Source organism: Candoia aspera, chromosome 11, assembly GCF_035149785.1.
Source record: "Candoia aspera isolate rCanAsp1 chromosome 11, rCanAsp1.hap2, whole genome shotgun sequence".
Taxonomy (NCBI): domain Eukaryota; kingdom Metazoa; phylum Chordata; class Lepidosauria; order Squamata; family Boidae; genus Candoia; species Candoia aspera.
The window spans coordinates 2,891,679-2,919,639 of NC_086163.1; the positions used below are offsets into that span (position 1 = coordinate 2,891,679).

Genomic DNA, 27,961 nt, shown 5'->3' on the forward strand with positions numbered 1-27,961 from the left:
TCTTCCACGGCTCTTTCTGTTCAGTCTGGAGCGAGGATTTAATTGCACCCTTAGCCATGAGTATTCAGAAGAACCCCTGTTCCTTTCAGCAGATTTGTCCATGACGATCTTCAGGATAGTGGCCAAATTCTGTTCATCTCAACACAGGATTGTATAGCTTTGCTGCATAGAACAGTGTGGACTCTGTTGTACAAAGTTTTAATGGTTAACCACTTGGTAGCACTGGCCTTTGTGGTTATCTGCAAGATGAATGTTCATTGATCAACTAACTTTTAAGCTAAAGCTACTAAACATTTATCTAACTCTTTCTGTCCCTGCAACAAGTCTGCCAGAAAGGTCAGCACTACTATTGCCAAGACTGTAGATAAGATTGCTAAAGTTCATGAGAAATCACCAAGATCTGTACATTTTTAAATGGAACCTTTCCTCTGGGCCTTTACTCAGAGATAGGTGTTTCTGGCATCAGTGAGACCTGCTTTTTGCAGTAGCAAAAAAGGAACTGTACCTTTAAAACACTCTGCTGCAATTGAACACTTCAATTAAAATAGTGTCTTTTATTGTGGGTGTCTAATTAGGACATAGAGATATTTCTGCAAAAATTGTACTTTCGATCCGATCGAGTAGGTTGACTGGGAATAATACGTCGGGAGAGATTTCTTGAATCTGAGAACTCCACGCTCCCAGGTTTGAAAGGCATAGGAGTTTTTAGGGCCTTCCTTCCTCCCAGCGTTGGCTCCTTCCTTGACTGTGATAAACTGACATTCTTTTTAGCTGCCTTGATTCTGCAGGAAATGTGAGCGATTTCTTTGTAAATGTCTCCTGCATCATTTAAGTCAGGGTCTTTAAGTCTTCCTTGGCAGAGAAGTGATTATTTCCTATAGAAAATCAGGAGACGTCCAGGATGTTTCTGTAACTGTAATTGGGCATTGTGTATCAGTCTCATAATGAGGGAGCAGGGAAGCCAGAAACCCCTGCTTATTCTAATTGGGGTCCATGCAAGAGAAAAAGGGAGGGATTTGTCTGCTCTGGTAAACTATTTAGAAATTACACTGTGCGTTTGTATGAATGTATTTTAAGAGCACTTGAAATTAAACATAATCATGGCTCTGTATGTTTTTTCTCCCAGCCTTGAAATAAATGAGTACAGAGCCTATGAAATGCATCCTTCCCTCTTGCTTGCATGAAGTCTTTAGGCTGTGTGTGTATAAGACTTTTTCTCCTCCCTTCTCTAAAACCATGTTAAGGCTGTTGAGCCACAGAATTCGTGACAGCACATTTGTCCAATCAGATGTGCCCCAGGTAATTATTTGGACTTGTGAAGGCACTAGTCTGGGTTTAAGCACAGAGCTTGCAAGTCTGTGCCTCGGTATTTCCAAGACGTGTTGGGCTGCAGTTCCCATGCTGAGAGTGAAATTGTGAGAATCATAACCCAATGTGTCTGGAAGAGACTAGAAAGTCCAAGGGAGCGTTCTTGCTTCGGAACCTCAGAAATGCCATTCCAAAAAATACCAAAATCCAATTCTGCACTAGAATTAGGATGACCCAATGCGCTCTATTGTAACAGACCTGCAAACACTTCTCAGTGCATTTACTGGGTAAATTAATGCCAGGTCAACGTTCTGCTTCCTAATGTCCTTTATTTGCTGAAATCTCATAATAGTTTTGTTCGTTTGCAAGTTCAGTTACCTGGCTGTTCTTTGTACTTTCAAGTTAATCACTTGTGAGCTGTAGGGGAAATTACTAACCTGATTTTCCTCTTCCCCTTTCTTTTTGAAGCCGCGTGATTAAGACGGACATGGAGTTGGAAGTCCTCCGCTACACCAATAAAATTTCCAGTGAAGCTCATAAAGAGGTAATGGATCTCTTACAGTAATAATTTTTTGCTCTTTGTGTAACAGCAGTTTTTTCAGAAAATGTTCTCAGCTATTTGAATTGCTTAGTAATAGAGTAATGAAGAGCTAGGATAGAACTAGGGAGATAATGTTCGTCCTAATAGAACCACGTAATACATCCTGCATTGCCACGTAATACATCCTGCATTGTTGATGTGTGGAGAACAAAATGGCTACAATTATGAGATCAGACCATTTTGAGAAAGAGAGAGAGACCTTGTTTACTTTATTCAACACCACAAAAAGCTGCTCTGGTATGCCAACGTATCTCCCCCACCGCCGCTGTCCCAGTTTCTTCTGCTGCAGTTCTCTCAGATCCATTTTTAAGTGGGTGCATTTATCACCTATAGAGCTTTCCTGAGTCAACTAGATGATACATAGACATTCAGACATGCAGTTATCTTGATGTTGCAAGGCAGAGTGATGGAAGGAGAATTGCACTTACATTGTTAATATAATGGAGAGAAGCCAGAAGGAATCTCTTGGTTTTAACTCCTAGATTTTCTTGGATGCAGCTACTTTCTCTACAGTCGGTTGAATCATGTTCGCTATCTATAACTCTAGTCAGCTGCGGAAGGGTAAATTCTGCTTTTAAGGTTTTCTAAGGATCACACTGATGTCTGCAGTTTTTTCTTATTCCAAATTAACTGCAGGGGACTTGACAGAGACCAGCACCAGTATGTGGATAGATAGTTGGGGAATTTTAATTCTTTGTCCCCAGTTCTGCTCCCAATTCTGGTCATCTTCCCATCACTTTGGAAATTGTGCTCATTTCAGCGGGGAAACACAAAGTGAACGCAATTTGCAAGTTAGAAGATTGCAGATGTTGTGGGGTGGGGCTGGCACATGGTTAGCATGATGCCATGCGGTGCAGGTCCCTCTTGTCTCCTCATCTCCTGGGCCAGCATATGTCCTCTTCGTGCAATGGAGGAAGCAGTAACATCACTAGCATTGCCTGCAATTGGCCCATAAGGGCTTTCCAAGTTTGCCTCTTCTTGCAATAGCTTCTTTCACACACTGTCCATGCAGAATGGCCTCTGGTAGATGTAGCTCTATATGAAGTCTTTGTTTGACCCATAAGAGCAACTTTGGTCCGGTTCTTGAATTAGGCATTGAAGATGCACAAACCGTTGATTCAGGATGTCAAGAAGCACACACAAAAAATGAACTGTCTTGAAAACGCGTTCTGGTTCAGGTCTGCTTTGGGATCTCTGGAACTTAATCACTCAGCTCTTGAGATGCAAACCAATATTCCTGCTCTTTTCCTGCTGAGGATATGGCTTTGTTTGCTTTTACAGCTGATAAATATCTTCAGCGGTGCTCACCATATAGTCCTGTTTACTCCAGGCTTTATAGCAAATATTATTCCAGGGCGGAGGCACTACTGCAGAGCTGTCCTACTTCTAAAGAATAGCTGAATTTCTTACAGTATATCTCATGTTTGTGACTACAGGTAATGAAGGCCGTAAAACCTGGCATGAAAGAATATGAGTTGGAGAGGTAAGTGCATTCTTGACATTTATGGCAAAACTATGGAAAAGCATTTCTAGGTTAACAGGAATTGCCGCAGATAAGGGCAAGCGACATTGATTTAATGGCAATTATAGGAGCTATTTCAAGGTTGTGCTTGGTGTATTACTTTGTTATACAGAAAAGGCATTCCATCAATTTCCTTCATTTTATTAGATGACAATTGCTTTTAGGTATGTCTTAAAAGCTATATAATTCTCTTTGCAGAGTTTTAGATAATTTACAGAAACAATCCCTAATAGCCGTTATTAGTGTTTGAGGGTGTCCAATAAACCATCTTTTATGGGTGAGAATATCATGGTTATGCCTGTACATTACACAGGTATTTATGGGAACCATAAAATGGTCTGGAGCTTGCTGCTTCAGTCTCTTTTAAACCTGGAGCGAATGTGGCTGGTTCTGCTGATGTATTTCTATTCCCATCTGCTGGGTTAGTTTTCCCAGTGAAATTGAAGGTAGCTTATCTTGCCTTGGACCACTTCGCTTTGCTTAAGAGGACAGGAGCGTGTGCAGCCTCACTGATGCAGCCTTGATACCCAAAGCGTTGTTGCGTTCTTCCCTCTGCCATATGGCAATGGATGAAAAAGGAGTAGAACGTTTTATGCAGTTAAAGGCAACTTAGGTTATTGACACAATGTGTTTTTATTGGCCTCTTTCATTCACTGTGCTAATTCAAAGATTCATTAATCATGTTTAACTGACTTTATTGACATTATGGACAGAGTTTACTAATAGTGGTAGAGTTCACAGAACACACTGTTCACGTACTGCAGATGAAATATACACAGTCTCTGAGCTTGCATAGCCAACACTTTAAACCATAAGCAGACCATGTTCCTGCCTTAGCGTAAGATGTTAACCCATCCATTAATTTGTCCACAACATCTGTATATATTTGTATATGAATAAAGCACTTGTGTTAGGAAGTGGGGAAAAATGTGTGTGTGTGTGTGTGTATGGGGGAGAGAGAGGAAGAGATGTGGAAAAAGGCATAACCCATCCTCAGTTTTGGTAGATCTTTCATGTAAAAAAAAAAGACTTAAAAGGATGTCCCCAAATCAGACCCATCTTTTTATTCCAGCAAAATGTTTTTGATCTACTGAATTTTGCAATTTAATGGACTAAAAGTTACGAAACTACTAGAAAACAATACTTCTGAAACTGAGAGAAGCAAAAATCAAAGCAGCTGGGGAAAAAAGGATCTGGTTGTGGGAGTCATTGTGGTAACTCTTAAGAGACAAAAGTGCTGCATCTTCTAGAACGGGTTCTTCCCAGCTTGAGCCAACAAAGGAAAACGTACATTGGTATCTCAGACATGAGTGTGATTGCTCAGGTGATGAAATGCCTGACAGGTGCATCTTCTTGCCAGGAGCATCTCCATTGGAAGGATATTACACAAGAGAATTGATGCACACAAACCCACGCATCCCAGACTTTTCAGTTTTGGAGGACATGATATTCCTGCTTGATGTGTTTCTTGTGAAGGAGCCACACTGCAAAGCTGCACCTTTAGCTCTTTCCTCGAAGGCTGTAAGAAGTGTGCCTTCTCTGTCGCAGTACCTGCCCTCTGGAAGCCCTCCCCCCACGAGACACAGGTGGCCCCCTCCCTGGCCGTATTTAAAAGAGCCCTGAAAACCTGGCCCTTCCCCAGGCCTTGGGGTAGAGTGAGAGGTGGGTCCTGGGTGTCTGATTGCTTTTGAATTGGGTTTCTTCTTCCTGACGTCTGAGTTTTTAATTGTATTTTAGGATTGATTTTACTGTACATCGCCCAGAGTTGATACAGAGCTTGGCAGCCTTATAAATTTAATAAAATAAATAAAAATAAAAATAAATGGATTCTTCCATTTTACTCCCTGCTGGTTTTGAGGTAATCTCTTTGGCTTTGAGCTTTTTCTGTCTGAGAAGATTGTGCGGGCAACTTAGATGCCTTGAACGTTGAGCTACCAATCTCTGTTGGAGCTGGCATGGAAAGAAAAAGCTTTCCTGCAGGATGTGAAAGCCAGGAGCAGAGTCCAGCCCCAGATCCACAGAGAGCCCTGCGGTCTCTGTGCGGCGTCCCCCACCTGCCCCTTCCACTCTCTTGTGGTCCACCTTCAACAGAGACTTTCACATAGTGGTTGAGAAGGGTTTCTGGTTTGGGAAAATCAAAAGTTTTGCTTTTATTAGGTTTGGCTCTAGCATTTGAGGTGGAGAAACACCAGAGCATCCCATTTTCTGTTTCCTAGATGAACTTGGTATGTGATGTAAAAAAGTTTGCACTTGATCAAGGGCACTTTATGACTGTCCTGACTAAGTGACCTATGCATGACATTACATCTCTTTGGACTGTTGCAACGGGCAGTTCTTTGAAGTCCCTGGAAGCTACAGTTGGCCTGAATGCAGCAGCAGAAATGGTGGGGCTGACAGAAGCACCAGTCCTGTGAGGAATAAGTCAAAGGGACCTTTTTACCTTAGGGCCAAGGTACCTGAGGGACAGCCTCCTCTTGTGTTAGCCTGAGTGTGAGTGTGCATGCACCTTTGACTCCGTGTTGATTCCTGGCAACTGTGTGGACTGGCCTCTGCAGTTTGCTTGGCAATATTTTTTTTCTTGGAAGTGGTTTGCCCTTGCCTCCTTCCTAAGGCTGAGAGAGGGACTGGCCCACAGTCACCCAGATGGCTCTGTGACCTGTTCCTCAGGCGGGACTAGAACTCACGGTCTCCCAGTTTCTAGCCTGGTGCGTTAACCGCTATACCAAACTGGCTCTGTGTTAGCCTCCTCACCCTCTAAGAGCTCTTGGCCATCCCTGGGTCTGTGCAGCTGGGTCACTTTTGGTGAGAACAGGGGGTGCAGCTAGCTGTGAACCGCCTGCCTTGGAGCAGGGGTGTTTGCAAAGCAGGATCATTGGGTTCTAATAATCAGCCAGAGTAGATTGGTTGAATATGCTTGTCTCACATCTTTGTATTTTCATGGAGCAATCCTTTTGACAGGTTACTGCTGATGAATGCATTTTGTTCCCAAATTCAGTTGAAAAATCAGATTTGGGGAATTTGCTTGCTTCTCCCCCATTCCCACTACTTATGTCCTCTTTTCTGATGAGTTCTGTGCCACTTTCATTGGTCCTAATAAAAATATTCTCAAGCTGACAACCAATATGACTATGGTTGTGCTTCCTTTTGAGAACAGGCAACCTGCAAGTTCTCAGGTAGGAGCAGGAATCTTGAATACTTTGGCCCTCGTATAAGCTTTTGTCCCCCAAATAAACTTTTTTAATGTTGGGGGCCCTTGAATGCCTTTTAGTGTTGGTGAAAAGCAAGGTAAGAATAAATCTGACCATTATGAAGATGAGGGACAGATGGAGTAAGACCAGCCCTCTCAAAAGAGGGGGCCAAATAGTTGGTGTTTCATTTTCTTTCCTGCCCCAGATCACCAAGTTTGAACAGTCTTTCTGTACATAGGGCCTGAGTTTGACTCATAGCTGAAAAACTTTTATTATGGCTTCCTCCTTTCTTCAATAAAATTACTTATTTGAAGTTTCCTGGATTTCTCGTAAACTGTAATGGCTCACTCTTGCCTGTGGGGTAAGCCTGCACAAATTAAAGAATGGGAAGGATGGGAGAGAGCTCACTGGCAAATGTTGGCAGGCATTTGCTAAGCCCTTCAGAGTGGCTTAGGAGAAAGTCTGCTTCATTTCTCTTCCTTTGTTTTGTTTCCTTTTGTAAGTGACTGCCATCTGGATGATTCCAAACCAAGCCTATGGAATTTACCATAACTATTTGTGATGCTGTGGCATAGCTAAATCCACAAAGACCCTTTTAAGATGATTGCTCTTTCTATTATAGACTCTGAAAACTCAATTGGGAAAAAGCTGACAATACCTTGCACCGTTAAGTCGCCATAAATAATACCAAATCAATAGAATGGGGGGATGTCAGAAAGCTGAACTGGGTGTTACTTGTTTGGTTTTTTATTATGGTTTTTTAACTTGGTGTTAGGGAAAGGTTTGCTGTCCTCGGGACAGCTGCTTGCAGCCAGAAGATCGCAAACAGCATTCACGTTCGATTAGTAAGAGCTGGGAGGCTGGGATGTCTACTTTTCCAAGCCGCACTGTAGCCTTAAAGGGACATTAAGACTGGCCACCCCATTTCTAAATCACCCAAGTTATATTTCTTTTAAGTATGTGTACCCTAAGAGAGGCTTTCTGCAGCAAGGAGAAGCTGGCTGTCTTGGTACTTATTGTTATTTTGGGGATTACTTTTTTTTAAAAAAAATCTTTTTAAGTTTTGGACCTTGTTTTCACTCCAAATATTAAGGAGGATTGAGAGTAAATAATTGTCTCCCTGTTAATATTTTTGTACTAAAGTTGAAGATATTAGTATTTTCTTACACATTGAATTGGCTGTTTTGAACTTTCAGTTTTCTGCTTCTACTTTCCCTGGGGGACTGTCTGCATATCTCACTTTCACTTGTGTAAACACATTCCGGAATCCTTTATATCTTTGACTTTCGCTGGTTAAGCTCCTAGGGGGCGCCATAATCTACTGCTTGAGACATGGAGGATTTTAAACAGACTTTCTCTGGCTTCCACCAAGATTTTAAACAGATTCTTTCTGACTTCTACCAAGTTTTTATGCAAGGTATTCAGGACATTGTGGAAAATATGAGGTCTAAAATGTGTCATCTGGTTGGGGATGTTGTGGACGAAACAGAGGAATTTAACCGTGACAGAAATGTCTCTTCTAAGAGTGAGATTGGGACTTCGGTTGAAATGCTGGATGGAGATTGGATAGTCAAGTTGGAGAAATTGAAAGGAGAGAGCGAGTTGCAAACCACAAGTGAAATTGATTTTCTGGTGGAATGCTATGAAAAAGAAGGGGCTATTATTTATTTATTTAATTTTTATCCCACCTTTATTATTTTTATAAATAACTCAAGGCGGCAAACATACCTAATACTCCTTCCTCCTCCTATTTTCTCCACAACAGCAACCCTGTGAGGTGGGTTGGGCTGAGAGAGAGGGGCTGGCCCAAGGGCACCCAGCCGGCTTTTTTAATATATGGGAGGTTTCCTGAAGAGAAGTTGAAGTTTTTGAGGGGGGGGGCAGTTAGGCTGTTTGACCTTTTTTAGAAAAAAGCTCTGTGCGCATTGTAGGGATATGTAAATGCTCTGGTTTATTTTGAAGTGGGATGAGGGTTGAAGAATATTTATCTGGATTGTTTTTAAGGTTTGGTTGATTTCATTTATCTTTAGTGATTTGGATTAAGATTAATAAGGTATGGAAATGTCTACTTGGAGGATTTTGGGTGTATTAAGATTAAGATCAGCCTCGTGTGGCACAGAGTGGCAGGCGGCAGTATTGCAGCCGAAACTGTCCCCACGACCTGAGTTTGATCCCAGCGGAAGCTGCATTCTCAGGCAGCCGGCCCAGGCCGACTCAGCCTTCCGTCCTTCCGAGGTCGGTGAAAGGAGCACCCGGCTTGCTGGGGAAGGTGACGGCTGGGGAAGGCAATGGCAAACCACCCCTTCGGAAATGCAACGCTGAAATCTTTGTAGCCCCCAACTCAGTGCAGTATTACCTAACCTGGCTTCTTTCCTATCTTCCAGGGGCAAGGACTCCCATCCCCCTTTCGGGGTAATGCAAGATAGAAAACGTTGCTGGCCTCAAGCTGAGTGCCTTCTTCGTGTTCCCCCAGTGCCCCTCTTTTCAGATTCCAGGGCAAAAGGGGGCACGTGTGGTTAGCCTCCCTCTATTGTCCCAACACCTCTGTGTGGCGAGTCAGGCTAAGAGCCGCTGTGGCCACCCAGTGAGATGCGTGGCAGAGGGAGGATTTGAACTCAGGTCTTCTGATCCCCATCCAACATTTAGATGGCCGCAGATGAAGAACCTTTGTGGGGTTTACTTGAGGATGCTGACATGTTTTGTCAAGCCTGCCTGAGTTAGCAGAGAGCTAGAAAGTTTGCAAACCATGCAGTGTGCTGAAGAGTCACGTGGCTGTTTTCAAACATCCTGCAGCTCGGAGTCAGGGCGGGCGAAACTGTGCCAGCAGGTGCGGAGATCGCCCCTGCAGCACACCAGGCTTGCCTGCTCGGCTTTAAAGGTTGTTTTAATTAGATGATAATGAAATGGGAAACCGGCCTCCTCCAGCATAATCGTTGTGACAAATGCCACCTCTGGACCTGGAAGGCCTCCTCGGAAAATGAGGATGGGGGTGGCGGGGGGAGAATGCAGCCAGGACTTGGTTGGAAAATGTGCCCCCTTCCTGGAAATGCAAAAGGTGGGCTTGGTGGGCAGAGGACACCCCCAGAAGCCAGACTGGGAAGCAACTGCATCCATCTCCTTTGCGGAAAGTGGGTCTTTGGGGACCCGGTTTGCACAAGATGTGGATCAGATTGAGATTATAGGAGGAGTTTGCTCTCAGCGGGGAAGGGCAGGAGTCTCATCACAGACCTCTGGCTGATTAAATGAAGCACTTTGGCTCCAACTGCTGCGTTGCTTGTGTGAGGATTTTAACTCTGTTATATCAATAGAATTTTTGGTATCATAGTTCAGGGCAGTGTTTCTCAACCATGGCAGCCTTAAGTTAGGTGGACTTCAGCTCCCGGTGCTGGCTGGGGAATTCTGGGAGTTGAAGTTAGTTCTGGATGAAAACGGTTTGCCAAGTGTTTCCATCCTTGCCCTCTCTCGGCTGTATAGGCCTCTCTGACTTTCAGCTGAGAACCTAGTCGTTGCCTTTTAAAAGTATCTCTGCCTCTCTTGAGCAAATTACGAGCTCTCCTGTAGAGGACAAACCAACCCAAAATAAAATGCCAGGCCCAAACAGTAAAAAGCGGCTTCCTCTTGAAAATGTGTAAAGGCAGCAGCAGATCCTGAAAGCGTCCTGTTCCTGTAATGAGAGGGGCGTGCATGCTTTTGTAACCAGTCTCTGAGGATCCCCTTTGAGGATTCTCTAGGTCAGCAACCTATTGCCCATGGGCCACATCTAGCCCAACATCTGGAATCATTTGGCCCACGGTCCCAAAAAGAAAGAATACCCACCTGGCCCATGAGAGAGGGGGAGAGGGCGACCGTCCGTTGCTTCCTTGGGCGGCCTTTTTGGCGACGGGTTCACCAGCCGCCTCAATGCAAGCATAGCAACACGTCCCTGCCCCACACTGGTGAGAGTGAGGTGGAGGAGGAGGAGGAAATGGTGGCAGCACGGCTTCCACCCCCTATGTGGAAGAAGGCTGCTGACCCCTGCCCTGGAGGAACTCTCAGTTCATGCATTATGGGGAAAAAAATCATTGTTGGAAAAATATGTTCTGCCCATTCATTGGCAAACCCCAAGCAGGTGGTGTGCGCGTGATCTGTATCAGTGTTTCTCAGCCTCAGCAACTTTAAGCCGTGTGGACTTCAGTTTTCAGAATGCTGCAGAGTTGAAGCTTGTGGGCAAAAAAAGTTGACAGCTTCAGAATAGATTATTAGTTTTGCCCCTTATCACCAAACTGCGAGGTGTAGGAACCTTATGCTAAAATCTATCTTGGGAAGAAGTACAAGGAACCGTGGCTGGCTGGCTCTCCCCTGCTTCTTGCTGTAGGGTGGGGGCATTAGAACCGTGCAGACTCATCAATTCAAGTTGTGTCAGGTACCCTGAGCTGCTCTTTACCAGGTGAGCTATAGCTGAAAATTGTTGGTGGCCACAGGTTGGCAGTGTGCTGCTCCAGGTGCCAGAATGCTCCTTCCCTCCCTTGTCCCATGTGTTCTTGATGATTCTTTAATTTAAATAATTGCATGGGAAATTGGTTTTTTGCAAAGCACCAGTATTTGCTTTGCCATCATACTAAGTTGGTTCCAACCAAGGTCCTATTGAGATGGTAGAAAACATCCTGAAGTCTTTGCCTTCTGGTACGTGGGTGACTTGTGATCCGGGGGAGCCATTTTGTGAACGCACCCACTGTGTGCGCTTAACCATCCTAATATGCAGATGGCTTGCCCCTGAGCTATTTTGCAGAGGGTGTAGATGAAGGGTACCAGCCGTGAACTGATGTCCTAACAGCCAGGAACCACGCTGAGACAAGGAACTGGTCTCTAATGTTTTATTGCTTGTACATAACAGGAATCCTAACAAACTGAAGAAGCGTGGGAAAAACCCAGACATATAAACCCCAAAAGGTTAAGCCGGTCCCGATCTGTGCCTCTTTGAATGGCTGCCCAATTCCTCAGTGCTACGCATGTGCTTGACAGTCTGGATGGGAGCCCCCTGCTCGCCATCCTTACTCATGACAACTGTGCTTCATTCCTTCATTCCTTCAGCACCTTCCCCTACCCTCCAGGGTAACCAGTGAACTGTCTTAAGTTTGTAAGAGATTCTTGTGGGGGGTCACAGGTAGAGAAAGAGGTAGCCTCTTCAGATTCGCTGTCCTCAAAAACTTTGCTTATGCTTCTGAAAAACTTAGGTTCGCGTGAGTGCAACTGGTATTGCACTCTTGTTTTGGCTAGGCCCTGACCAGTTGTCTTGTTAAGAGAAGTGACGTTTGCGATGAAAGTAGAATCACTCCGTCTTGTAATGCTCGATGGCTTGTGGCAATGTGAAAGTGAACAGGCAGGCAAAGAAAATTTCCACTGACAGTAGCAAAAAAATGAATATTCGAGGCTGGAAGGATACCTGCTCTCCATCAATTAAGCAGTGGCCTCTACATTTGAACAAACATTCTCCCATCAAATGTTCCACTGAAGGACCATTTGGTTTCCTTATGCCTATAAGTTTAGTCTCCCACTCATTCCTCCTCTAAAATGAGAAAAACTGGCTGAGCGCAGCTGGATGGCAGAACTTACTGGTCTTGAAAGTAGTTCTAAGTAGATCAGACCTGTTTCATGCTTGGATTAGAAAACACTTGCAAATCTCCAGGCTTCGGTCTAGCTTGGGAAGTTAAGTGCAGCCACGGCAAACCATTCTGTAGGGAAACAAATTAATTGCACAGTATGGCCTGAACATACATGTGAGGGTGACTGAATAACCGATGAGTGACAAATATTCCTTCTTTTTGCCAATAATACATTTTACTTATTCACACACGCGCACACGCATGCTTGACAGCTTGAGGGTTTAGGAGGTGTGGAATGAGAAAAAATTGACCCAGTGAAACTGAATGTTTTTTGTTCAGAGCAAACAAAAGAAAGTACAGTTTTTAATAATTCACCTGATCTGAGTTTAAATAAGTCTTCAGACCTGAAACGGAAGGAGGCGTCGGTTTGCGTGGCCCTCGGTGTAAATACAACACACTTGACTCTTCTGAGCCAAGTAGTAGGCAGGTGGGAATCATTTTTGTTCCACTGTTAGAGCAGCTAAACTTTGAATGTTTGGAATCTTCTCAAAGTGTTCCTTTGAAATATTTCCTCTTACTGTCCCCACTTTAAAAGCCACTGGCAATTTTATTAGGAGGAACTATAAGATTTAGGAAGGGGAGGGAAACTGCAGGGGACCCAGCTAGCAATGAAAAACTTAGGAACTCCTACTGACACACTTTATTAATCAACTTAATTATTTCTCAGTCATTGCTGCTATTATTATTATTAATAATAATTTTATTAATATTATTATTGAATTGTTATGCAGATGACATCTGGCTTTTTTTCAAGGAGCTCAAGATGAGACACATGGTTCCCCCACCCCACAGATATTATCCTTGCAACAACTTAGTGAGTGGGCTACAGTACCTGAGTTGTTACTGTAAGAAAACCCATTTGCTTCTGTTCGCAGGAAGCTAAGCTAGCCAGAGTGTTTCAACTGGGCCCCGACATGGTTTATATTTGTGGCTTTTAAAAGAGTGCAACAAGCCAGGATTCTCAGTTTGGGTGGCATGGGAACAAAGTGATAGCAATGCACTCCAGAAACAGTAAGTCAGGATGACCCTTAACCATGATTTCCATTCCATAATCGGGTTGACTGGGAAGCAGGACTAGTTTTGTGCTGTAGAAGTCATTCAGGTTACATTTTGCCTATAGGATCCAAAAATAGGGCCATCCTGAGATGGTGACATGGAGGAAAGAAATTAATATCTTTTCCCCATAAAAATGGATTTAGTGACTGGAAGAAGCTTCTTCAGCAGAGCTTCATAGCTGACCACAAGTGTGGACTTGGTGATCCACACTAACCCTGGAGTGGACAGTTTTCTATACTTGAGGGCCAAAACATTCCAGCTGCTTTATTTTGCCTCCAAGACCCACGGGGACATGGCAGGGACATAACTGCATCATCAAAGAGGGTTGGACCAGAAGGTTGGGCTCCTTTCCCCTTTCTTGGGTGGGCTTGGGTTTGTTCCTCATTAAATGGTGTGCTGTCGGAGGCTGAACAGAAGTACATCACTGTCCGTTAGTAAAGATAAGGCACTTAGAGGATCAGCCCTTCAAGGTTGGCCAAATCAGGAAACTGACACACCACCAGAAATACTAGAACTCTGTTAACCTAGGCCAGTGGTTCTCAAACATTTTGGCCTTGGGACCCCTTTACATTCTTAAAAATGATTGAGGACCCCAAAGAACTTTGGTTTATGTGGCTTATAGCTATCAATACTTAGAAATTAAAACTGAGAAATTTAAAAATATTTGACTTTGTGGACCCCCTGAACAGATCTCAGGGGCCCCCAGGGGTCCCCAGACCACACTTTAAGAACCGCTGATCTAGGCTATAATAGCAGAATCTTGAAGGCCTGACAGCATTTCACCATCCCTCCCTCTTAGACCAAAGAGGGTCACGGTGGGGCAGTCTTGAGTTTCTTCCTCACCCCTTCCTGTTTTTCTGGGCTAAGCTGACGTTTCTGTAACAGCTGCTACATACTTTCTTCAAGCCATGCCCATACTCCTCTACACACAAGGTGAGAATGTGTGTGTGAGTGTGTGAGTATCAAAGTCTGCAAGATGGTGGGCATGGTGCTATGATTGAAGCCCCAACCCAAGAGTCAGGGATTCAGTTGTCACGCCAAGTGCTCCATCTTGCAGATTTCACCCCTCTGCCCCCAAGCCAAGGTTTCCCTTACTTCTGGTCTAGCATCTCCATCATACTGTCTCTTGAATTCTGTAACAAAGGAAGGCAAAAGATGAAACATTCAGTTAGGAGTGGAAGGGAGAAGTGCATGCAGTTCTTGAACCATTTTCCTGAGCCATTCGCTGCTGATTTAAATAGGATTTGCATGGACAGCTTGTGAAAAATGTCTAGAGGAGAGCTTGGTTTAAGTTTGTATAATTTAGCTTGAAGAACTTTGCCTAGCTGTGTGATTGCACTGCCTTGGTTGATAACGTAGTTTAAATGTATGTGTGCATTATGAGTTTAAAATTCTGCATGTACTAATAAGCATAACTAATGAAATTTCTCGTAATTAATTATTTCTTAAGGGCAAAACTCTCCCCTTTGGTGTCTCCTAATGAAACATGAGAAAAATGAAAATTAACCTGTCTTATTAAAAAATGGTTAAATTAAAAAGCCATTTATTTTCGCTCTATTTATTATGATGTATTCTGAATAGTAAAACTTCCCTCTAGCTTATGGGAACATCTGTTCCAAGCTCCTGAAATAAGGTGTGTTTTGTTTATTCTTCCCCCCTCAGCGTTGTGAACTAGAGCAAACCTTGATTATGCTACAACCCTAAGTTCCAGGTTTTTTTCCCTCAAAATCACTTCAAGAGTTCCACCCCCCAATCCCCGCTACTCCCATCCCCTTAACCCCATGAACTGTGGATTGGTCCCTCTGGGAACAATTATTCTTTTCAGAATTATTCTAACTTTTTTTTTTTAGCCCTAGATAGTATAAATGTCAGGAACAAGTTTTAATCCTAGTCTCTTTAAAAGAGCATTTCTATAGCTGCTGGCACAATTAATGTTTTTCTGAATCATGCACAAGTACCCCAGGGTGGTGCTTGCTCTGACCAGCCAGATGTCCTCCAGGCCCAGGGGAAAATCCATTTTAGGCAGCGGGAACAATTGCCTTGCTGCCCAGCTTGTCTTGTGGGCTTGAATAGGAGAAGTTGTGTCCATGCCCAGCTCGCTGGACTGGCATGCTGTTGACTTATGGCTCTGAGAGTTGTGCATCTGGATGGCCCCAGTCAGTTTATTTTGGCTGACTAGCCCAAAAGCCTTTTTAAACATTACTTTGGATTTTAAACCTGGAAGGAATGACCACAAGAGGTATTGCAACCAGCCGTGTCCACAGGGTATGGTGAAAAAGTCAAGATGGCGGCCATATTGGTGCGATCAAAGGGTATCTCCTTACTAACTTGAACAAGAGAGCCAGTTTGGTGTAGTGATGAACAACTAGAAGCCAGGAAGTTGTGAGTTCTAGTCCTGGCAAAAATAAGTTTTCCTGCCACCTTTTCAGAAGATGAAAAGGATGGACTTGTCAAGGCAGGCACCAGGAGTCAAGACTGACTCGAAGGCACCAAATAATAATATAACTGTATCTCTGTCTCTCTCTGTCTCTATTCCTGTGTATTTGACTTAACTGACTCGTTAACTCTTTCACTCCTCAAATAATGAATGTCTTTCCTTCACAATTTGAGGAAGGATGGTTGACATCACATAGTATTTATGCATATGACCTACCAGTCTTTACAAAAGAGTAAAACCCAACCATCAGTAGAACAGAAATTTTGAAGTAAAATAAATAAAAAAGAAAAGCTGTTCATAAAATTGCAAGTACCACTTTTGGATTGGCATCAGGAAAATAGCGCATACACTATGGAGCTTGCAAGAAAAACTGAAGAGAAAGGACTGGCAGGAAGCAGACAGCTGTGGAGTCATAGGGTGAAGGTGAATTAAACACGAAATTATATTCATTAAAGCTACAAAACACACATATCAGTGGTTGGTGATGAAAGCGTGAGAGGTGAGTTGTTTTGTGCCCAGTGTGACTTCAGATTGAAACATCTCAGGTGGGTTTCTTTTCCGTTAGTGGCTGTGTTTTTGGTTTCCGTGAGGTGACAGTAATGATAATGCATTTCCGTTTTAGAGATTGGTTGAATCCCTTGAGGGTTCTTTGGCAACACCAAGGAGAAATGCATCCAACCATTCTTCTATTTCTGTATTTTGAAGGGTTCGTGTTGATTTTTGATTCTTCCTTCTCCTCACTGTCAGCAGAGGATGAAGAAAGTAATCTCCTTGCATGGACTTTTCAGCTGGGGGAACATCAAGAAATCCCTTCTGCATTTGACAGGTTCTTAGGAGAAACTATTTTGTCATGGTTGGTTTTGTCTAATTCACTGAATACTATCAAATGAACTCTTTTCCATGGTCAGTATTTTAATTTTTGAAAAAATCTTTCAGGTCTTTTCAACCAGAAAGATTAAGTGCTAGACCTGGAACTGAGCCAGTTTCTTTCATAGAAGGGAGAGGGAGAGGAGTTTGGAAGAACAGAGCAAGAGAAAAAGAACTTTCCGCTTCCTCTCTGAGAGAGTGTCACGTGAATTGAATACCTATATTCCACCAACGTTGTTTTACAGTTTTTAGATGTAGGCTTAAAGTAGATCATAGCGCTGTTCAGTCTCCAGGGCCACCTTGAATGCACAACCTGAACTGGAAGTTAATGCTAACTTCACGTCATTGTTTCCTTGTCTTCGTAAGCTAAACTCTTATTGTCCCGATCTGTATATTATCAACCAAGCAGTCAGAGCATCTCCCACCAGCTTGGCAAAGTAGAATCAACTCTCTTCTACTATTCCTAATCATAGGTAAAGGTAAAGGTTTCCCTTGACGTAAAGTCCAGTCGTGTCCGACTCTAGGGGGCGGTGCTCATCTCCGTTTCAAAGCCTTGGAGCCGGCGTTGTCCATAGGACACTTCCGGGTCATGTGGCCAGCATGACGACCCCGAACGCCGTTACCTTCCCGCCGAAGCGGTACCAATTAATCTACTCACATTTGCATGTTTTCGAACTGCTAGGTGAGCAGGAGCTGGGACTAGCAACGGGAGCTCACCCCGCCGCGCGGTTTCGAACCGCCGACCTTCCGATCGACAGCTCAGCGGTTTAACCCGCAGCGCCACCGCGTCCCTCTTATTCCTAATCATACTTTACAGCAATTGACATTTAAATCAAGTTCTTCCATGGTAAAATTACCCTACAATTAAATTACTTTCTCCATCCCTGATGGTGTACTTCTCCCCAGCCCCCCGCAGCTCCTCATCTCTTCAGAGCCTTCGGGTCCTTCCATCACTGAGTTGCTTGAAGACTTAATTCTCGGAACTCAGGTTACGAAATGACCCCTCTTAATTATTTGCTGCTTTTACACTTCTGAAAAAAAGATATCAAAATACTTTTGAAACTCTGCATTGTGAAAGGAAAGAACAAAAAGGCCATGCCATGGGTGGCCCCTGTTAGTGGACAGTGTGACCCAAAAACTGTAGTCTAGCACTTCTGAAGGGTGTCGGTTTGGGGCAGACTGTTGAGTGTCTCTGGCTGCCTAGAGTCTGGTGACCAGGATGGGAAATAAATAATGGGAATAAATCAATAAGGAAAAATAATGTTTGTCCCCATCAGACTGATCTTCCCATTTGCAGAGCTCAACGTGTTTTTGAGAACTTGAATGCTCATTTAGAGAACAGTGTCCTCTTTCTCTCACTCAGGCCTTTCTCAAACCATTTACTGTCTTTGCAATTAGAAAGTCATTGACCAGCAGCTGAGGGAGAAAAAGGGACCAAATTAAAAACACTGAGAATTCTTACACCACAGCAGTTGCAAATAATTGATAAACTCTATTTTGCCATGTGTTCCATCGTCCATCACCTCCTGCCCTCCTTTTGGGAATGTATCTGGCAGTCTTTTCACTCTTACAGTGATAATGTGGCTTGTCAGAGGCTGAAAAACAGGCTGCACCAAAAGGACTTTGGCTTTGCCATTCCCCTGTGATTGGTTTACAGTGCCAGTGCTGCTTTTTGTTTGCAGTAAGTCGGCCAACTGGGTATCTCCAGAAATCCCTTCCCGTTCCTTATCAGAATCTTCTTCCCTCTAGGGGATCAAAGGCTGGCTTAGCAGTAGAACAGAGATACAGAAGGAATGGCTGTCCCTCACCAGCATGTTCAGTCAGGCTGGACCAAGTGCTTGCCTGAAAATCTGGAATGCTCCTGCAAGTCAGGCAGACTTTCCTGGGCTATTTATTTATTTAATAAATAAGTTAGATGGTTTGAGATATCACCTTTTTTTCCCTGAGGTTCAAGGCACCTTGCCTGCGATCTCCATGTGTGAGTAGATTGGGATGAGAGAGAATGACTAGCCCCAAATCACCCAGTAAGTTTCCGTGGATAAAGGTGAATTCAACCCTGGGTCTTCCTGCCCAGTTTCAGGACAAGCACAGAAATGAGATTTCAGAAGCTTATTTTGCATTGCAAAAGGGTTTAGAAGCATTGACTGGCGGCACTAGTGTGTGTGCAGTCACAGACATGCTTCAGCAGAGATTAGAAAGAGAAAGTTTGGCTATAATGAGTCCAAGTAAGTAGAGGGGTAGTGTGGTCAGGCCCCAGTCTGAGGTTCAAGGCATTAATGGGAAGGTCATTGATCAGGCTGGGCCAGAGTGACAGAGCTTCTAGATACATGGGTTTCAAGGTTTGAGTGTACAGAGTCCAGATTGAGTCAGCTCTCAACAGAGAGGTGCCAGCTGGTGGTGCCCCAGTACAGGGTCATGATAGGGTGGGAGACATTGAAGGCCAGTGCTGGTCTTATCCAGCAAAGAGGTATGCCACCACCTCAGTTCTGTTCTCTGGAGTGTGCAACCCATCCAGGGACCGGGTCATTGCTTGGGATCGGGACCCTCACCATCTGACTGCCTGTGCAGCTGCTCTAGGTGATTGCCAGCAGGGTCTGCCTCTTGGGTGCTCAACTGCTTGCTGATTCCTGGCACTGACATTTCTCCGGGTCTCTTCAGTGTCAGAATTGTTGGAGGCATGACATTTCCCGGTCTTGTTCCAGTGCCATAATGTTGCATTGCACTGGCCATTTGGACAAGTAATATGGGCTGTGGCATTTGCTTATTCTCTGGTGGTGCTCCCTTTCCCTCTTCGTTTCCTCTCACCTTCCCTGTTCCGACAAGGATCCTAAGCATGGTCTTTTCAAAGCTTCTTTCCACCTGTATTCCCACAATCTGGTAAATGTTGGGTGTCCCCTGAAATAATGCTTCCAGAAGGTTCTAACAATAATCCTGTGATGGTACATGGGAATGACCTTGGGAGACAGGAGGAAGGCCTGCAGCCTAGGCAACGGTCTGATAAGAAGCAGCACAGTCTGCAGTTGAGGGAAAAGCATGGCAAGCATCTCAGAAGGGACCCTCCCTAGTTCTCTGAGAACTAAAAAAGAGAGGAGGGGAGAAATACATTCAGTCTTGCAAGATTCTGTTTGATGTAACCTTACAATAAAGGTAGTGCTGATACTCCTGGTAGTGCTTCTTATCTGGACAATCTTGAAGGGCTAACAAATCCCCACCTCTGAGTGATAGGCCAGGACCAGTAGTTTTCAGGGCAGAGATGCCTATTATGTCAGCAGCCATTGCTCCCCTGTGCAGAGGACGGAGCAGGGAGTCTGCTGAAATGTGGAGAGGTGGTTTCAACTGCTGGGGATATAAGGGGAAACTACAAAGGGCAACCCCCTGTTTAATGTGGCTTATGTCTAGTTTGCAGTGAAGACTCTTAGCTTCTACTCAAAGTATCTGAGAGATTTCTGCCAAGTTGGAGGCTAGTTAGGCTCTGTAGCCAGGAGGCGGAGGTATTCAGGTGGCTCCTGCTCTGGGGAGCCTGCAAACACCTCCCCAGCAAAGGAGCTGGTACGACCTTGCTCTCTGCACTCAGTGGACAGCCGCTGTGTCGCACAACCTGAATGTTTGTCTCTTGCCAAGCCTTTTGCTGCTGAATGTAGACTGTAAAGTATTTTGATTAGTAGCACCCACAGCAGTATTAGAAACAGCTGCTCAGCTTAAAGCCTGTGGATTTGAATCTTTTTGCCCAGAACCCTTAATTGTGGCAGCAGCTTTTTTAGGCTGCAAGTTCCAATTCCTTTCTCCTGATAAATCAAGACCCACCCCTTAATAGGGGCTGATATTGGTTATCTCAAAACCTTCTTCCTCAAATGGCTTGTACTGCCCCATCACTAAGCTGGGGAGGATTACAATATATTTCAGATAGAGATTCAGGAGCAGCTTTTCTATTGTTTCTTATAATGCTGGGTTATGGGAAGCTGGTTTTATGTATTTGTTTTTCTCTTTTCAGTCCAAATCAATCTTAAAATCGACTCTTGGTAGCTGCCCCCCCTTCCTCCTCCTCCTCTTTATTGCTGTTTCAGAAAAGTTGAACATGGAACTCCATCAGGCTGTTGGGTCACAAAAGAAAATCAGATGAAATGAGTCAGGGATGTTGTGTTGCTATCATGTACCTAGAATCCTTGCTGATGGCTTTTGGGATCAAAGGAGAATGAAATAGCATCCCCGTTGAGAACCGGAGAAATGTTTAAGTCAATAACAAGAGATGACTCCTTTTTGATTTGCAAGCAATGGCTCTGCAGTTATCCGGAAGCTTTTGAACAGAAAGGAGTTATCTTGGGGGAATGGGTGGGGCAACCCAATTAGCTATCTGTCATGCAGTCGGGTGGTCTCACTTCTGGATTTAATGCCTGGGCTTTGAAAGAAGATGTGCATCCTACTTACATACGCTCAAGAGATTTTGGCTGCAACTCCTTGAATTTAGCAGTAATGAGAACTAGGGGGAGAACAGTGGTGGAGAATTTGCATTAGAGGAACGCAGGGAGGTTTTGTGATTGTTCAAGGTTTTGCTTATTGCTCAGTGAATTTGCCCAGGTCTCCATTTGCACTGTGCCTGATACATGTTAGCTTGCATAAAACACTTGCCGAAAGCTATTTAGATGTGATGTGTGTGAAACGCACAAGATCTGCCCATATTGGTGCTCTTTGTGCATTTATTCCTTGCTTCGCGATGAATTCAACTTAAGCTATCACCTACGTGCACACAGCCTGTGCATTCAGCAACTCCACACAATGGCCTCTCAAATCCGAAGTTTAGTGCTATTTGGTTTTGCTTTCAATTGCTTTGAGAATCTCTGCTTTATGTCTTAAAAACAAGTCTCTAGCCCTTTATGTTGTCAGTGCCTGTCTGGTTATATTTCCAAAGTGAAAAAGAAGACAAAGTAGACTTAGCAGTTGGGGAACCCTGAGCTCTGTGAAAACTGGCCCATTTTATGATTGGCAGCCAAAGCATATTAATCACACAAAAGCAGCATCTTTAGGTAAAATTGTCATAATTCTAGAGATGGTAGAATTCAATATTTTGGCATACAGAATGCTTATAACACAAGAGTTAACACATGACTGCATTCAACTAAAGCCTTCATGCCATTCTGATGAAGTTTGGGGTTCTTTTTTTTCTTTTTTTGGCTGTGTGTCTTTCAAAACACCACTGCTTTAAAGGACTGATGGTCTGAAGAACCTGCTCACCAGATTCTCATCTCATATAACTCAACTAGAGTTGGTCACAAATGGTCTTTTGAAGTTTTCCACTGAATTTGTGGATAGAGAAATTGAGTAGATGATTTTCCAAAAGGGAAAGGAGAAAGTCTCCACTGCTTTCTCAAGGGCAGGATTGCCCCTTCATGGTGACAGTAAACTTGAACTGAAAAAGCCCCATGGGAAGACTTCCCTCCTGAATTTTGTCCTTACATTTGATGGAAGATATGAAAAGCCAATGAGAGAGATGCTTCTAATGCAAAAAGAAGGGCATTCACATACTTCGTAGCCCCTATGTAGCTCAAGACATTCAAGAACACTGAATTTCATCCAGGAGAATTTGTCTGAAATTATCTTATCTCTTTAAAGCAGTGTTTCTCAGCCTTGGCAACTTTAAGATGTGTAGACTTCAACTCCCAGAATTCCCCAGCTAGCATGCTGGCTGGGGAATTCTGGGAGTTGAAGTTCACACATTTTAAAGTTGCTAAGGTTGAGAAACACTGCTTTAAAGGATCTTTAAAGCAAATTCTTCATCAGTTTCAAACTGGATTAAGTGTCACGCTCTCCAATCAAATGTTACCAGAACACCTTATCGGACTCATGTCCATCTTCCAGCAACCCGTGTCAACCCGCGAGTCGCCAGCAGGGAGGGGGAGTTGGACTGGAGTGTGAATCATTTTGTTTGGGCTAGATGCTCCTTGCCCCAAGGTCATCAGGAGAGAAACCGTTCCAGCCATCTGCTGGCACAGGAAGGAGGGGCACATACCTAAGGGGGCAGTGGGGGTGGTGGGATTTGAAGTCTCTGTCATTGTAAATGTAGAGATGCGTGGGAAATGGCATTTGCAACTTTTTACCCTGTCCTGGACGCTTCACTTTGTTAAATAGATTTCTAGGCAATTGCTTATGAGTCTTAATTGAGTGAAAGCTTGAGTCCTCCAGTCTTCACATTAAGAACTTGCAGGGGGAAATGCAGGGAGACTTCTGTCTCTGGGACTAGATCTACTCTTTCTCCCAACCCTAAACCTAATATAGTGATTTTCCCAAAAGTAGCGGGGTCACTAATCTGCCACAAAGTGCACCCCTCTGCTTTGAAATATGAAGGTGGCACTGTGGCTCTTGTGGCATCCTTTGGGAACAGAAAGGCTCGAGCTATGCTTCCCTACTCATTTCTCTCTCTCTCCACGTATTTTTTAAAATAATTTTTATTAAAGATTTTCACAAAAGTAAAAAAAGCAAAATAATATAGAGTAAGATTTAAGAAAAGAACCCCAAAAAGTACAAAAAATGTGAAAAGAGATGCAAAGAGAAAAAGAATATATAAAGAAGCGACTTCCGATCATGGCTATAGTAGTTATAAACAAACTTATTCTTTCTCCTGCCTCAATAAAATTACATCATATTTCCCTTCTTCCCTTTCTAATCAGCAGATCCATAAATCTCCAATTCATTTTTTTTCATTTTCAGCAAAAAGTCCATCAGAGGTCTCCAGTCTTTAAGAAAAGTACCTGCTGCTTATCCCTGATCATACAGGTCAATTTTGCCATTTTTGCAAATTCCATCATCTTCACAATCCATTCCCTCAGTGTGGGTCTCTCTCTCTGCGCATATGAGCAGTGGCAGCATCTCGAAGGGATTTCCTAAACCAACCTGTTCCATGTTTCCTATGGAATATCTGCAAGATCCCCATTTCCCACAAAGATCAGTCCTGGTCCCCAGCCATGACTTCAAAGCATGGGTGCCCGCAAGGGAGATCAAAATCTGCAAGATGAGGGGGCGTAGAGTTGCATTTGAAGCCCTGCCCCTGTCGTGTGTGCATGCAAAGGGGTCAGGGCTTTGATAGTGCCCCCCTACCTACGATCTTTTAGATTCTTATATTCCCCACCCCCTGCAGACCTATGGAAGGAGACCAAGTACAGGATGCGGGAAACCGAGAGAAAATACTTCCAAGCATGAGTCAGAGCTGCTCATGAAAATGTTCGTGTTTTTCTTCGGAAAATCAGTATTACCCCACCCCTCTCACCCCACCCCAAGTTTCTAATTTAAATAGAAATCCAGGAGAAACTTATCTTTTCAGCCAAGGCACCAAGAAATGGGAAAACAGCTCTGTTTTTCTTCTTCTGTCTTTCCCAGAGGTCTCTTCCCTCATCTTGATGTGGTTGCAAAAAATGCTTTTGATGTCTTGAATGGCTTCTGCCCATTCTGAAAATGTGCCTGCTCTGCCCTCCAGTGTCAGACATATTGCCCTGTTCTTGCTGCCTTTTGCTGTGAGGTTGCTTGTATAATGACATTGGTGGAGCTTCAGGAGCTCGTATTCAAGAAGCTTCAGTTCTGCGTGTGTGTCATGGTGGGGCTAACTGGGCATTGCTCTCTTCTCTGCAGGAAGTGAAAAAAAGTGCAATGAATGGGAACTGAGTACTTTTTCTGCTTATTAATCTTATTCTGTGACTTAAAATGTTGCTTTTCGATGCAGGACATGATCTAAAGAGTATACGGCCCAACCATGTATCCATAGTTTATGTCCCATCTGTCTGTTGTTTTAAGAGACTGGCCCTTGTGCAGTTGCTCCCCTTTTATGCTTGCCACTTCTTTCTTCCTGTATAGGGTGCTGTGGCCAGGACTGGCCCGAGAGATCTGTGAATCTCCCCTCATTCTAATCTTGATGTTGCACAAATCATGGTTTGCATTGAGAAGCTCATCCATGTTCTGATGTTTCAAAAAAGCAGACAGCAAAATGATGAACTGCATGCATCTTTTGCTTTTAGATTGCCTCAGGACTTAGGTTCATGAATTTACGTAAATCTTCACAGTGCAGTAAACCTGGATAAATAAATAATGATATCTGCCCAATTGGTCATCCCTAGCCTAGTGTTCTACAGATGAATGTGACTACCATTCCCATATCTTCACTGTTTGGAAGGTACGCATTGGGAAAATTTACCAAAATGTGCTTTGTTTACCTGTAAATCCAAGCTTGATATTGCTGTGTTTTATCATTTGGGTATCACTGTAAGCCAGACCACTGTCCCTACATAACTGCCATGTTGAGTGTGGGCAGAAGGCAGGTTGGTGTGTTTGCTTCCACAGCCCAGTCCCTCTATAAAGAGGGACCAGCAGCACTCTTTGGAATTGATACTGGAAATTAGCACATCACTCTGCAAGCTGTAGCTTTTTAAAATTCTTTTGAATCCTGGAATTATGAAAAAGGATGTGGGACTCTGCGTGTCCTTTAGCAGGATAATTTATGAAAATGGAATTGAACACGATAAAGTTTGGGGTGAGGGGAGAAGCAATCTAAAAATGAGCTGGATCCAGCTTGGAGCTACAGAGAAAATTCCCACAGGGCACCCATAGGGGAGTGGCCAGTGGCCCCATTCTGTTCCCTCCTCCTCCCTCCTGGTCACAAGACCCAGGTAGACCCCACACACACACACTTCCCACTTGCACTTACGCTTACGCTTACACAGAAACATGCCTCCTAGATACACACGCAGATGCAAGGCATTACTTGGGTTACCCAGAAGAAAACGCCGAGGCCTCCTATGGCCAACGCCCTAAAGGGGTTGCAAAGAAGTCAAGGATCCATCCTCTGCACGCTTTCCCTGGAGTGTTAAATTGCAGAACACCTATGACTGGTGCCTATGGAAGCTATATGGAGGACCCCTCACCCCAACCACAATTATGTAATCACAGTTTGTTTTGAAGTAAGCCATAGGTAGTGACCTGACTCGGCTGCTCAGTGAGCTTCATGGCTCGTGAATTTTGAATCCGGGTTTCCTTGCCAGGCTTCCTTCCTCCTCCTAGACCACAGCTGCGCTCTGCTGTGCATCTTTGAAAACGGTCCCAAGCCACAGTTCAGTGAGCAGAGGCAAAAGACCAGAGAGGCGGCTCATTTAGCAGCGCTGGGACTGGTTTCGTTGGACCGTGCAATGTGGAGCCTGGGGAAATGGGGACCCATCTCTGTCAGAAAGGAACACGTGCAGGAGGAAGGACACCTGCCTGGTGCTTTTGAGGAGCCTTGCTCTGAACGATTGCACTTTCACAAATCCCTGCCCAGCATCTTTGGAGGTTTTAATAAAATGAATGTGCGACCTTGCGTACATGTACATGCGTGGAGGTCCTGGCTTCCTGAATTAGCTCTAGCCTGTGTGAAATGCTTCTAATGCCGGAAGCATTTTTTCCGGCATGTTTTTAGCAGCTGCGCATTACAATAATGAATTATGCTTTGGATAGAACTGATTTTTGTTCTTAGTAACAAAGAGAGCAGAATGGGTTATTTGCACCTCATTGAATTCCATGGATGCCGAAGAGAGGATTCTCATCCTGCATCTTTATTTGAGCAAAAGTCCACTTCTGCAGGAGTTTCTGCTGCCTGTCGTTTGTGGCTGCATTTTTCCCATTTCCTGCTCCAACTTGCTTTTCATTTTTCTGCAGGCCAGCAGTGCCCAAAGGAAATGTCATTTCCGAGAACTGCCTGTGTTATTTCACTCTTGCGATGTTTGATTCAGGAAATGCGAAGTCTGGAAATGCCCAGTGTGTGGATATTGATTTTGTGCATAACAAGTACAGATCTCTAAAGTATAAATAATGATGTTCAGAAAGTTTAAAGGATATTTACATGGGAGAAACAAATGACCGTGTGTGTGTGTCCGCACACGTGTCTCCCCAGGAAAATGAGCATCAACGAAACTTGTTCTTCCCACCTGTCCAGTGCTGAGTGTCCCTTGCACAATTTTACTTGTTGAAATATATTTACATAGTAGCAGCCTGCAGTGAATAGATTTCAAGCTAAATCAACAAGTTACTAGTCTTCAATTGTAATACCTCCCTTAGCCCCATTTTGTCTTTTTAAATGTTTGAAAAGTGTGTGTGTGTTCCATATTTATATGGAACCATCTTTTTAAAGAATCTTAGCTTACCCAGGGATAACCTTGTTTTAGTGGAAACTGAGATACTAGTTTGGGCTTAACCCACAACAAATTAAACAAGATTTATTAATGAGTAAGTATGTGTAAGTTCACATAGCTAAGCTCATTATTTTTTTTAAATTTTAGTTTTGATTCTTAATTGAGCTTGGTATAGTCATGCATATAGATGCCAAGATGAAGCCAAGCCTTTTATTTTATACATTAGACAATATTTTAAATTTGGTTGGACTCTGCCCTGGTTTGGGCATGTGTGTGTTATAACTAGATTGCTGTTTGCAGTTGTTTGTAAAAGAAGGTTGTAATTGTGATCAGCTGAGTCTGCTAATCCCTGGTTCCAGACTCATTGGTTTCATCATGGTAACAGATTTATTTTATTTCCATGTGGGGACAGATCTTCCTTCTTCCCTTCTTCCTTTGTTTTGGGTTCTTTATGCCATTCCCCTTTTCCAAAAAGAAAAAAAAATGCTCTGTGATGGTAAAGAAGCAAAAGAGGATAAATAGTTCTTGTCTTGTTATTGTTGGCTCCAGACCAGGTTCAGGTTCTTGGCTCCAGACCAGGCTGTTTTGAGAAAGGGGCACTGATGAACCCCGTCCATGTGCCCCCCTGCAGTTGAGAATCATTTTTTATTGTAGCAGGATAAAAATATGGTCGATAAATAAAATCTGGTAGAGGAGAAAGCTCTGTATACCATCAACATACTGGCATATACGCTAAACCTCTGAACAACTTGCTTTGTGTGAGTGTGCCTTCGAGTCAGTTTAGACTGCCGGGACAAGTCCCTGCAGTTTTTTTGGCAAGGTTTTTCAAAAGTGGCTTTGCCATTGCCTCCTTCCTAGGGCTAAGAGAGAGTGACTGGCCCAAGGTCACCCAGCTGGCTGGGCGCCTCAGGCAGGACTAGAACTCACAGTCTCCTGGTTTCTAGTCCAACACCTTCATCCCTACACCAAACTGGCTCTCTTATTTGAATTAGTCTTGACTCGATGACTACATGGATAAGTCCCTCCAGTTTTCTTGCAACCCTTTCAGAAGTGTTTTGCGCTAGCCTTCTTTTTTCTAGGGCTAAGAGGGGGTGACTGGCCCAAGGTCACCCAGATGTCTTTGTGCCTAAGGCAGAACTAGAACTTCTGGTCTCCAGTTTCTAGCCTGATGCCTTAACGATTACACCAAGCTGGCTCT

General features: G+C 43.8%; 1 protein-coding gene across 1 annotated transcript in view; it reads left to right on the top strand.

Moving 5' to 3' along the window:
* The window catches only part of PEPD (peptidase D), a 152,782-nt gene that overhangs the window by 61,109 nt on the left and 63,712 nt on the right, over nucleotides 1-27,961 (top strand). The window contains exons 8-9 of the mRNA XM_063312857.1: nucleotides 1,777-1,852; nucleotides 3,346-3,392. Coding sequence (XP_063168927.1) covers nucleotides 1,777-1,852; nucleotides 3,346-3,392 — 123 coding nt within the window. The remainder of the gene's footprint in view (nucleotides 1-1,776; nucleotides 1,853-3,345; nucleotides 3,393-27,961) is intronic.